We start from the raw sequence: 13,088 nt of genomic DNA, 5'->3' as shown, positions 1-13,088 counted from the left end.
AATCAAAGCAGCCTCTTTTTTTGACATGCATGGGTAGATGAGGAAAGCAGAAGCCCTGCTGGGCATCATCCTGCAGAGTCAGTGGTGGCACCCAGGAGCAGCTACCCAGCATGCTGCTACCCAAGGTCTCCCCATCCCATCATGGGCAGTGGGCAGCATCTCTTTTTCTTTAAAAATGGGCAAGGCCGCTGAGCTAATAAGCAATACCTTTTTTATTTTGTCATTATGTCTGAGATGCCAGAAAGATACTCATTGAAATAAATTCCTAAAGTGCTTCAAGGTTTGCTGAATCCGCGAAGCTGCAAGGACTGAAAGTTCTGCAGTTTTACAGGTTACCTGCTCAGAGCTTTTCAAGCTCCCTAGACCAGAGGACTACAACTCCTTGAGCTGCACGGCTGTGATGTTCACCCTTAGAGACAAAGCTCAGACAGACAGCTCTGACCTGCTACTTTCCATTCCCTGCTTCACAACCTCTAAGCATGTGTTCCCTGGGCAGCTTTGAGCAGATAGCCCTCCGTTTGCTCTGCAGCCAGTTCAAAGGAGAGGTTTGTGCTCCTACAGATTTGACTTTTGATCCATCCACTGCTGATTTTTGCACCCCAAATCTTGCCAATTATAGTAAATCCAATTAATTTAATCTCTTTTTTTAAAGCCCCAGGGTAAGGGTATATCACTGTGCCGGTGAGGGGTGAGGATACATGCTCATCTTTTCAAAGTTACAGGAGATCTGGCTAGGACCTGGAGGTGACACCATGGTGGGATGCCAGCAGTTCTAAAGGCCACCAGCAGGACAGAGGTACTTGCTCTCGACAGATCTTAGAGGGTTTATTTTCCTACTGGAAACCCTGGAATTGCCTAAGCTGGTTCTGCGAGTGGTTTCTTTGGAAAGTCCCTGAAAGCAAGGAGAGAGCTGGAGTGTTTTCTTAAGACAAGCCTAATGGTAACCCAGTAAGGTATGATGGGTGGTGGGAAGAGGGTCACCAGCAAGATCTGTGCATGTACAGGCAGAAAACTGATGAAATAATACTGCATTTAACACAGACTCTCAATTCTCATGCACTGAGCCTCTGCTTGGCTCTACTTTTACAGCCTCAACTATTTTCTGCTCAGGGGATTTCCTGACCCTGGTGTGTTTAACTCTTCCGTGGCTACCAGAGCACCTACCCAGCTTGTGCAGGCTCTCCTTGTCAGCAAGGATGCACACCTGCTGTGTGCACAGCCAGCACCTGCACCCTGTGAGTCTTCCCTTGGAACACTGTGTTCCAGCTGGGATCAGTCCTTGACTAGTCAGCCCTTGCCCATCCTCTCCACTCTACAGTTAGTCCTGAATTTGAATCCCAGCAAGGGATCTAGATGGAAAATGTGATAGCTTTGCATTATCAGCATGAGGCCCAGCACTGAGGGCAGGGGAGGTTAGACCTCGTGCTTGCCTGAAGGGTCCTATAATCAGTACTAGGGTAGGGAGCAGCATTGTGGCCATCACCACAGGAACTGAGCAGCTAAAGGTGGCTTTCCCCACTTTCTCTGGTTAGTTTTTTCTTCTCTTGGGCTGGGACCATTTCTGGTAGGAGCTGGAATCCCTCACAACATTTTTTTAGAGCTAAGTCAGAGACCAAATTGCTGGCAAGACACCTTTCAGAGGATGGGAGTCTTCCAAACCATCTTCCCACCTATGCCTCTTGAACTGGAGCAACAGACTGACAAGAAGACCCTAAATCCTGTGAGAGCTGATACTCTGGGAGAGTTATGCAAGGAGAAAAACATACACAATGTATAGGAGAACAGTGTGGGATACTGTGCATTGGTGCATGCTCTGTAGAGAGGATATGACCCCCTGCAGCTGCCGACAGTGGAGGCAGATTAACCTGGGCAGGAAACACTCTGGATTGTTTCACCATAACCCAGGCTATGGCAATGGTGGCTCCAAGGTTTCTCAGGCACAGTGCATGTACCCCTAGTGCTGACCTCACTTTGGGAGGAAGCAGCAGAGACAGCTTGGAGACATTTCTCCAAGCCACTGTTGCCACCGCCTGGGTGACTCGGGATAGGTCGCTGTCGTGTGGGGGTATCGAAGAAGAGCCAGGTTTGGGAGCTCTCCCGGGCTGTGGGATGTCCCCAGGAAGCAGTCCCTGCAAGAAGTACCATGGCTGCCTGCCACAGATGGATGTGTGCCTTCAAGGACAGTCAGGGGCAGGAAAAGGTTCCTGACTGTGACTCAGGGGTCATCTTCTCCATACGGAAAACACCTACTTGGCAAGAGAAACTGAGCTAATGAAAGGATTTTTCAAAGCGTTAGGAATCCCTCTGGGGAGGACAAAAGAGGCCAAAACCAAAGCTTCCCAGGTGACCTGGAGTGTTTTGGGAACCTGTGCTTGCTCAGCTCTGACCTACCCTTTCCCTCCACAAAGCCTTTAAAAGGAGCAACCCACCCCCAAACCATCTGCAGAACAGCTTTGATCAAGCCATCACAAGCACTGCTTAGAAACAGCAAAAACTTTCCCACCCAGACTGGGGTTACTGGTCACCAAGGCTTTCCTGGTGGCATTACCATAATTAGGAACATTGCATGGTTTTTGCTCCTAGTCCTACAAGGAATGACATGTCCCAAGGGTGGCCATGATGCAGAGAGGCAAGGGAGTGTATTTTCTGTCTTGTAACCTGACACAGTGGCAGTATCACAGGACAAACAAGCTGGCATCAAGCTCCTTAGCTAGAAATTGTTTATTTTGTTCCTAAAAATAAGAAGAGGCCAAAATGTTCAAGCATGAGCTGGTCAAAGCAGACATCTACCCAGGCTCTGTGGGTAAGGCTGGCATTTTCCAGAGATGCTGAGTACCCCAGGGAATACACTGGATGCTCTGCTTGCTCCAGGTTAAATTTCCCAAGATGTTAGGACTGATGGCCTTATTTGCAGGGCTGCTGAAGAATGGGTCTTGGCAGTGTTGGTTTAAAAAGAAAAAAAAAAAAAAGAAAAAAAAAAAATTGCCTCCTGAGTAAGGATTCCCAGTGCCTGATGGATATCCCAAGGTAAATATGCTCCAGCTTTATTTGTGGGTCTGCCCCTTATGACTGTGTGGGGCAGTGCAGTTGTTACTGACAGTTACCTGCATCTAATTGTAAGCTGCTCAATTAGATAGCAACAATTCAATTTGAGGAAAGCAATAACATATAGGTAGTGGATGGACCTGGGCTCACATCTTGGCACGGATGACAAAAAACATCACAAGGAACACTCTGCTGTTGCCACCTGACTGTACAGAGAGCTCAGCCTCATGGAGGCAGTGCTGTCAGCAGGGAAGACACTCAGACCACAGTTCAGAGAAGGATTATGGCCCCAGCTTTGCTGTCACCCTCTCGTGTTATGTTGAGCCAAGCAAAGTTGAGGTAGAACTCTCTTCCCAAGCTGTAAAATGGTAACTATACTTTCAGACCTGAAATGTGGTGTGAAAATAAAAAAAATATTAAAAACCTGATGTCATATGCAACTAAGGAGCTAAACTAATATCCTCAGCTCATACGTATTCCTGTTGCAGAAAGGCTGCCATGAACCTTTGGTAGGGTGAGTCTGCAAACTGAGATCTGCATAAACCCAGCAAAGCTGGTAGAAAGGGGCAGCTTAAAAGGGCAAAAGGCTGGTAGGTAACATAGGGGAACACGATGCTTGATGATAACATGCAGGTAACACAGCAGTTCTTTAGAAGGGAGTGTGTATCACCAGGGACTGCACACAGAGAACAAAAACTAAATCTGCTGGCTGAGTAAAACAGCAATATTCTTCAAAAGAATTTTTTAAATGTAACTTTCAGGTGGACAGTCATTGCCAAGTCAGGAAAAGGGAAAAAAACAAACCAAACAAGAACAAAAAACAAAAAAAACAGGTATCTTGGCACGTTTAATAACAAAACACATAATAAAAATTATGATAAGAAAAAGCATAAAAACATTAAAATAGAATTTTTTACATGTATCTGAAATAGAAACGTGATGGGGGTAAGGAGGCCAGTAGCTAACTGATGAAAATGTAAGAAGGGCAGGCATGGCAGGGCAGGGTTAGAAGGCTTGAACAGGTTATTGGTGCTGGTATGGATGGATGGATGTCACTTCAGACATGGTTGGGGAGGTCCTCACACAGCAGCCACTCTCTGCAGCCTGAAGAGTGTTATCAAACACAATTGTAAACAGAGGAAGTTTAGGGTGGGTGGGGGGAAAAAGAAGTTAAAAAATCTGTGACAAATGTCCAGCCCAGATGGCATTCACACAGAGTTACAGGAAAGTAAAGAGGACAGTTTTTTAAACTTCTAAGGAGTATGTAAACTATGTCTTAAAGTAGTCTCAGCACCAGTGTGCTGCATTACAGGGGTTTCTTTTCAGCATCAGGCAAGGCAGTAGAAACAAGTAACAGAACCTGCAGACAGGGGGCTAAAGACCAGAAATGTCAGTACAGGTTTTGAAGAGGGAATGCCTGACTTCCATGATAGCATCAGTGAGCACATAAACGTGGTAAGCTCATCTGGACCTTGTGCTTGTGTTTGCAAAAGGTTTTGGTAAGATACTTGACCAAGGTGCTTAAACTCCATTATCACGGAGGAGAGATTTCACCCACTGGCTGGAACAAAGAGGTGGAATGAGTTGACAGTGATCAGAGCAGAGGGTGAAGGTGTCAGCAGGTACCAATAAACATCAGTACTGTTTGGCACAGTGACCTTGGTAAAATGGGTGAATAATAAAGTAATAAAGTATGCTGATGGGACAGAATTTTTCACAATAATCAAAACTGAAGTTGGCCACAGTGGAGCTGCAGAAGGAATCCGTTATACTGATTGAGCAATAAAACAGTTTTTGAACTTCAGAGTACACACAATGTAGTGTATATGGGAAAAAAACCCACATTTTAACTATACTCAGTGATGCTCTCTTAACTGGCTGACACATTTTTAGGAAGTAAGCACTGGTGTCCTTGCTGTCTTGAGTGAGCTCTTTACTCGTTTCACTCCTGTCCTATTAGCAGATGCTAGGAGGGTCCAGCCCACTGCTGAAAACAGGATACAGGGGTCAGGAGCTACGTTCTCTGACCCCCAGTACAACCCTCGTGTTCCCCTGTTACACTTCGGTGCAGTGCTCAGATCATTACTTTGGAAATGGGTTTCTCCCAGTTAAGATGAAGTAAACAGGTGACAATCCTGGAAAATGTGATGGCCTGGCCGAGGTCACTGGCTGTTGATCCTTGTTTGCAGTGGGCATGTAAGTGTATCTTTCTGTTGGATAGGATCCAGAGAAGGGCCATGAAGATGATCAGAAGGCTGGAGCACTTTTGCTATGAAGACAGGCTGAGAGAGTTGGGGCTGTTCAGCCTAGAGAAGGCTCCGGGGAGACCTTATAGTGGCCTTCCAGTACTTGAAAGAGGCCTTGAGGAGGGGCTTTTAATCAGAGAAGATAGTGATAGAATTAGGGGTAATGATTTTAAACTAAGGGGGAAGATTTAGGTTAGACATTCTTCACCACAAGGGTAGTAAGGGGCTGGAATAGGATGCCCAGGGAGGCTGTGGAAGCCCCCTCCCTGGCATTGTTTAAGGCCAGGTTGGATGAGGCTTGTGCAGCCTGGTCTGGCGTGATGTGTCCCTGCTCTCATAGCAGGGAGGTTGGAACCTGATGATCTTTAAGGTCCCTTTCAACCTTAACCATTCTGTGATTCTGTGATTCCAGATCCTATAAAAAACATGATGGGGATATTGTATTAATCCCTTTGCATTTGCTACATCTTATAGAAGATTATATATGAGACATTTCTCCTGCCTTTGGAAGCTGGCAGAAACTCACGCCCAAGGTTCATCAAAGACCTTTCCTCCATCCAGCCCACAATAAAGGGTAAAGAGGACAGGACTTACAGGCTGTCCACAGATCTCCCCAAAATTTCATCTCCATTTAGGCACATGGGCTTGGCAGGAATTGCCTGGATCAGTGGCTATCATAGGTCCATGAAACTTAATATCCCAGTGTGGACACATCCATCCTCATCTCAGAGCCAGGGCAGGAGCTGCGCTGTGGTTTCTGGCTGCCTCTCCCCATGCAGGCTGAGCAGAAAGCCCTGAGCTGTTTCTGATGTAACAACCCCCAGGCACTATTAATCTAGCAGACCCCTAGAATTTCCTGAGAGAAGACGTAAGAGCTCTTTTAAGCTATTGTCCATACACTTGGTATTGTGTATCAGCTTCTGTTTACACTGTCATTAGTTTTTACAGGTACTGAGCCAAATACTCACTGCCAGGGAAAAGTATTGTTCTTTGCTTTGGGAGGGGAAGCTGCAGAAACTGCTGTTTAGATAAACATCAGTGTTCTTGTCTAACATCACTCTTCATTCTCCTCTTACTCTCTGTGCTCAATACTGTAAGTTGATGGGGCTTTTATAACTGATTCTTGGGGAAAAGAGGCAAAAGAAAAGCCACTGCAAAAGCTGGGAGTTACTACATGTTAATTGTAATTTAAATATTTCCCAGGATGTGCAGAAACTTGAAACTTTTATTTCTATCCCTCAGACATAAAATACACAGCAGGAGGTACATCCACGTCAGTGACAGATGGTTTAGCATTTAACATTTTGCTCAGAATGTTCTCAGGCCACACCTGGTGATTTTGTACTGAAAATGGGAGCAACTGTCCAGCTAACAGGATGATATCCATCCAGCTACGTTGGGACCCATTGCTATTAAAAGCAACAAACAATCATGGAAGTTGCTTAAAACTGTGTGTCTGTTGTGGGCCAGCTGTAATGTCTCTCTCTCACAAAGAGATCCTTAAAGATGACACCTTCATGTCTGGGGAGCACAGACCAGTGTCAGGTGAGGTAAATCCAAGTTTGATTCAATACTTAGATGAGCTGGGTCAGTCAAGTACTCCCAGACTTTTGATGGCGCATGGTTTAATCCAGTATTGCCATAGTATCACCAGAAGCCACTTGATGGAAACAGTAGCCCAAGGTGGCCTAATTGGCCCCAGATGAATAGGACCTGGGGAATTTAGGGGTTTCAGTTGCTTTTCCATAAGATTTGATCCACATAGAGATGGACAAAAAAACCCCAAACCATCCAGTTATTTTGGAGGAAGGGAAGGACGGGTACCTATTTAAAGCAGCTGAAATATTGAATTAAATATATATAAGTTGATATTTCATAACAGTACAACATTTTGAGGATGGTGAGTTTTTCCCCACTAGTTACACGAGTTTCTTATGTCTTTGTTGTTTTTCTCTGGTATTGTTCCTGGCTATTTGCATACCCAAAGTAATGTCATTCTGGGGGATTAGAAAGCTGGAGAATGGTTTCTCTAGGCATGCCCATCCAGGAAAGGACTGGTGGGTTGCATCTCCCCTTCCCTGGGGCATTTACAATGTCTGGAGCTCAGAAGACAGGTTTGCTTCAGACATGCACAGTACTAAACCGTGCTCTAATTGTACTGCAGTAGCAGAGGGACAAGGCTTCCTCATAAGGAACAGCCGGCTGGAAAAGTGCATCCGTATTTCCCACCACGAGACCAACAGCATCAGCCTGAGCAACTGCAAGGCACGCTCCCCGACACAGCAGTGGAGCTGGGAGCCCACCACCAGGACCATCATCAGCCTTCAAACAAAGCAGTGCTTGACAGCCCACAAGACACGGGAGTTCGCTCTGGTCAAGCTAGAGCCCTGTGGGGACTGGGAACGCCAAGCATGGACGTGCAGCAAGAAGGGACACTTGACCCTGCAGAGCTTGGGTTTCCACCTCAGCACCAAGGAAGGAGACCATAAGGTCTTTGTCTCAAGGGAGAAGGACAAATTAAGCAGGTGGAAGACTTTAGCGGATGAAACTGTCTGTGCTGCTGGCTGGACAGCAGCTCCAAGGCCTAGTGGACCAACGCAAGGAGCTGCAGACACAAGTGTGTGGATCTATGAAAGTAAGATGAGGTAGATTTAGCACCAGATAACATCTAACCTTAGGTGTCATCCAAGCCACCTAACGTCAGGCTTGCATCCATCATTCTAATTCATGGTCACTTTGGCCCCATCTGGCTTCCAGTAGTTGCTGTTCAGTCTTTTCCAGAAAGGACCTACCAACTTACAGGATCAGGTCTCTAAACTGCAGCTGCCTTTCTCATGAAAGGCAAAAGTCAAGTATTTTGGAAAGTTCATCTGAATCAGTGCCCAGAGCTAAGAATGGTTGGAATTGCTTGAGCATCCCAAGTACAAAGCAACTAAAGAAGTCTCATAAAATCAGATGTTTGAATTTTTGAAGGTGCTTTTGGTACTTTGTGATGTCACTTTTTTTTTTTGGTAACAAGAAAACTGGAGGCAGCTGAAAGCCTCTTTCATACTTTCATTAATTTTTAAGGAGCTGCTATATTTGAAATGAGAAATCGTTGCTTCAGTTTCTAAGCAACATGTCACAGTTACCTCCTGTCAGACCCCAACAGTGCTCCTGCCACTAATGAAACCATGGTTCTAACCTTCATCTCATGTTTTCATGATCCTCAAAAGCGAACCTTGCTCCTGGTGCCTGATGTAACCTTAAAGAGACTCATGAACACAGCAAGTGCTGGGAGGCAGTTAAAGTGCTGCCCTCCCAATGCATGAACAGCCAAAAGATTACATCAAAGGATCATAAAAATTCAGTTTTATATTACCAGCTTTAAGGCCCTGGCCTCTGCTAGAAATAATTGAATCTCTGACTCCCTGAGTGTTCACTGCCCTCTGCCGAGACCGGACACAAAAATGGCAGAAACCCTGGTCCTGTCATAGTTTTAGGTGTTGGACACCAGGCTAATGACAAAGGCCTGGTCATCATGCCAAGATGTGACTGTCATCATTTGTCAGATGGCCAGTGAAGCTCATTGCTGACTGACCACTGACAATTCATGGTCAGGTCTGCTTCTCTCTTTCATTTACTCCCTTAAGAGAAGGAAGGTGGTTTCAGGATTTCATTTGTGAAGCTTCTTCACAGAACTGAAACCTGAAAATCACACTAAATTCCTTCCTCCATCCTCTCCTCCTCTCCCTTCTTCCACTCCAGGGACCAGAAAAGAGCTGGTGCTCATAATGACTTTTCAGTGCTTGTCCCCTCTGCAGGTGATGAGGTTCCCAAGTTTCCTCAGGGGAAATTATTTCCCTTAGGTGAAGCTATTCCCTACCTTAAGGCTTGACAGCCTCAATGAGATTTTCAGCTTTGCATAAACAAATAAAGAGAAAACGTGATTAATCTGATTGGCATAAACAAATGGATTATGAGTATAACCTTCTGACACAAAGGGGCTATATCTAATTTGCAATAAGAGGAGACACAGTAGCTTTTTTGGCTGTCATGTGCAGATAAGATAGCATTTTTACCTGTGTTTTTAAGAAGCCAGCTAGATGGTTAACACGTAATTATCACATAGCAGTAGTCACAGATGTTAAGTGTTCATTTAATGTGAAGGTAAATACCACCAATGCAAATTAGATACAATAATAAGCTAGTTAAATATAGGCTAGGAAATTCGTGGAACATGTAAGATATGGGAAAAAGGCATGTGAAAAGGGCATTTGCATTCCCCAAGGCAATGTTCCTGGCAGCTCATGGCTACCTCGAAGCTAGGCTCCCCAAATAAGGCTGCAAGGATAATCACAGAGCAGGCTTTGAACCAGATTGTGCCAGTCAGTTACTGTGTCTTCTGCACACTGATAATCTTCCTATCAACTCCATGGACCAGCATCTACTGGAGGGAACCTCTGATGACCCATTAATAACATCAAAGCCCTATGTGTTTGTTAAGGTCTTTCTTATCCAAGTTTCAGCTGACCATAGACAGACAAATTTTGCTTCAGAAGCAGGTTGTTTGCTCAATATCTGTGAATGTTCATGCCACAGGAAGGGATGAGGTCAGGATAAGCAGCAAGGAACCTGGCAGATGTATCTTGGTCTTGCCACATACATCAGTGCAGGGGAGGGGTGACTATTGCTGCCACAAGATTTTCCACAACTTAACCTCTTGCAGTAATTGCTACCCCACATACCCTACTTCTGTAGTAAAACTAGCAAAGCAAAGGATGCTGTTGAGCCTTGAGACATTTACCACCATTTCTTCATCTGCTGTGTTGTTAATAGCTGTGATGATTAACTACAGCTCTGCTTGCCATTTCCTCACAACTCATCCTTTAACAGCTGGTGTTGCACTCATACTTTTTAGAACTATGACCTTATTTACGATCAGAAAATCAGCTCTGCTTTGGCAGTGGATTCCTTTCATCTTTAAAATCTATGAGGAGTGAAGGCCTCTGGTACAGAGGAGGAGGTGATCACTGTTGCACCATGTCCTCCTTTCTGTGCAGGCTAGAGGACTAACATGGCAAAGCTGGGTTCCCTTCCCTGGGCAAGCACTGAGTATATCCAGGTTCCTTCTCAAAAAGTAAGTTATAATCACACACATCTTTGCTTTATTTCCTTCCAAGCTAAAACCACTGATACATCAAAGATTGGTGCTATGGACAGAGAATCTTCTGTGGGCTTGACTGACCCACCTCTGGCTCACAAATTTAACAGCACGGTGTCTCCAGCGAAGACCAGACAGGCATATCTCCCAGCAAACAAGGGTGAGCACTTTTCTTTTCTGAATGTGTATGTGAGAATAACAGGAAGGAAAGTGTAGTCAGCATCTAAAGATCACTCAAGTATTTTCAGTGGTGATAAGTACCCAAGTACTTCTGAAGAACTTCCATGTCTATCACTGAGTTGTTCAAGGCTTTGTTCTCACACAACCTTGGTAAGTAGTTCAGTGATAAGTCCATAGTTTTAACCTGGAAGCACATCCATCAGATGTTCCAGGAGCAAAAAATACCTATGGCTAGGGAATGCTGAGAAAGAAGAAAGTTCTCTTTTCCTTGACAGCACAAACGAAGGTGCAGCCCCAGGAGGAAGCTGGAGCTTCCTCCAGTCCAACAGCGGAAGATGCTAATCTGAGTCTCTCTGCTTCTCCCCTCAGATGTGTCCCAGAATCACTCTAAAAAGCACCATGGAAATCGAGGGAAAAATGCTGGGGCCAGGCTTGCAGGTAGGTCCTGGGATCAGAAGTGGAAGAGACCAGGTGGATGAAGGTTCATCAGTGCCCCTAATCTTCCCATCAGTGCAGCTATACTCCCCTGGGCCCCACTGAGGATGCTCAGTAGGGAACAAGGGCACCAAAGTATCTATCAGAAAAATTCCTTTTAATGATTAAACAAATTTCCCTGGGCCTGGAGTATAAAAGTGAGTAAAAACATGCAAAGGCTTTATCCCAGCTCACCACGAGAAATGGATACCCACTAGCACTGGTGCCTTCCCCCTAACTTCATACCAGAGAGCTGCAGAACAGGGAGGCATGAATAGTTATTGTCTTCCTAGCAAGAAAGAAAACCTTTTTTTAGCAGTTTTTGATAGAGGGATGCTGTGCAGTGTAAAGCAGCTGTAAGGTGTTGATCTCATGGGAAAAAAACCCTTTTCCTTTTATCTGCTAGTCTTCAGTGACATAACAGATGGGGATTTTTGTGGCTCTCATGGCTGTTGCACAAGAAGAGGAGTAGGTAGAGCAAATACGTTAATGTTTTCTATAATGTCCTTTCAGGTACCAACTGGAAGACAGCCATGCTGGTCCTCAGCCCCCTGGCCTTCATACTGGGATTAATAATACTGACACTCAACGTTCATTACAACAAGTAAGTGAGATTAAAGTCCATTCCGTTTGCCACTTCCCCATCTGGCATCTCAAAACAAAAGTCTTTATCTTGGCACCCTTCCCAATCCCACACCTGAAGCATCTGTCTCTGGGCAGATGGCTCTGCTCATCTATGTCACCCTTACTGATTTCTCCTCTCTGTCACCCTGTTTCTCCCTCCCACTCAGTGTCCCAACCAAACACAGCTTTCTCCCCCTCATACTTCGCCACCATTCCTGAAGGTTTAGGGAATTTGGGTACTACAGTTGCTGATCCATGGAGAAGCAACCAAGCAACCAAGAGACAGGCAGATAGAGTCACATACCCTCTTCTCCCTCCTCCTAGGAAGAAGAAAATCCTCTCTGCTCTGAAGAGCTCCCCAGCCAGCAACAGCAGAGCTGACTTACGGGAGCCACCTCCCTTACGAAGAGGTCCCCAGACGTACCTTCCACCATCTCGCTCCCCTTCCTTGAGGCACGGGGAGATCCTCATTGAGTGGAAAGATGGGACTGTCACTCATCTTTTTGATAATGCAAACTATCAAATGGACTAGCACTGAAATAATGGAGCTGTTGTTCCATGCTGTGTCACTCTTCCCAGCAGGAAGAGGGCCACCATACCCCATCTCCTCCCTGGCTTGCTGTTCCGACAGGGAGTTGTAGAAGCACTGCTTGGCTTTGGTTTGTTTTTAACACTTCAAAACAATCTCCTTGCACAGCATGAGGTTGAAGCAAGCAGAGCAGACTGTTTGGTTTGTATAGGCACACTGCTGCTTAGCTCTTCCAGAGCTGATTTAACCCTAATAAACCCCCAATTTAGCTACATGAAGCCAAGATTCTTGCCAGCTGCAACTGTCCATTGCCCTGAAATTCTGGAGCTACTGAGCAGTTACTGAGAAAGTAAATCCTTGGAGACAAGGTGAAAGGTGAAAAAACAGATGTCCTGATGATTCCTAAATCCTTTTAAAGACAAAACTAGGTGCCACCAGCACAGAAGGCCCTCAGTTGCTTTGTCAATGTGAGAACATAACTAATAAGCACAGTCTTCAGGACTCTAAAGAGTCTCCTCCAGATACCTGCCAAATTATTCCTCCCACTAAGTTATCAATTAAGTAACAGCAAGTCATTTTTCTAACCTAAAAGCCAGTATTCCATCATCCTCTCTGCACCACTGCAAGAGTCCTGCTTAGAGAGCATGTACCTCTAAAAATATTTCTGTATTTAGAACATATTAGACCTTATTAGATCATACATTGTCTTTGTTTATGTAGAATGACAAGTAATGTCATTGTTGGGGATATCACATTACCTTACCTTTTTACACCAGCTTCAGTCTCTGATTGCATGTGGAACAGTGAATGAACAGATACAGTGCTCTCATCCAGAGCAACAATATGG

The 13,088-nt window shown here is 45.1% G+C and overlaps 1 protein-coding gene across 1 annotated transcript; it reads left to right on the top strand.

Annotated features, from left to right (window-relative positions):
• Window positions 1–7,418: 7,418 nt before the first annotated feature.
• LOC127395587 (uncharacterized) lies at window positions 7,419–12,354 on the top strand. The gene is made up of 5 exons (XM_051642734.1): window positions 7,419–7,908; window positions 10,454–10,594; window positions 10,984–11,052; window positions 11,602–11,692; window positions 12,037–12,354. The coding sequence occupies exons 1-5, from the start codon at window positions 7,419–7,421 to the stop codon at window positions 12,242–12,244; spliced, it is 999 nt and encodes a 332-aa protein (XP_051498694.1). The 3' UTR covers window positions 12,245–12,354.
• The last annotated feature ends 734 nt before the right edge of the window (window positions 12,355–13,088 follow it).

Source organism: Apus apus, chromosome Z, assembly GCF_020740795.1.
Source record: "Apus apus isolate bApuApu2 chromosome Z, bApuApu2.pri.cur, whole genome shotgun sequence".
In the NCBI taxonomy this organism is placed as follows: Eukaryota; Metazoa; Chordata; class Aves; order Apodiformes; family Apodidae; genus Apus; species Apus apus.
Note: the sequence above shows the minus strand (reverse complement) of the source record. Positions and strands in the feature narration are given on the sequence as shown.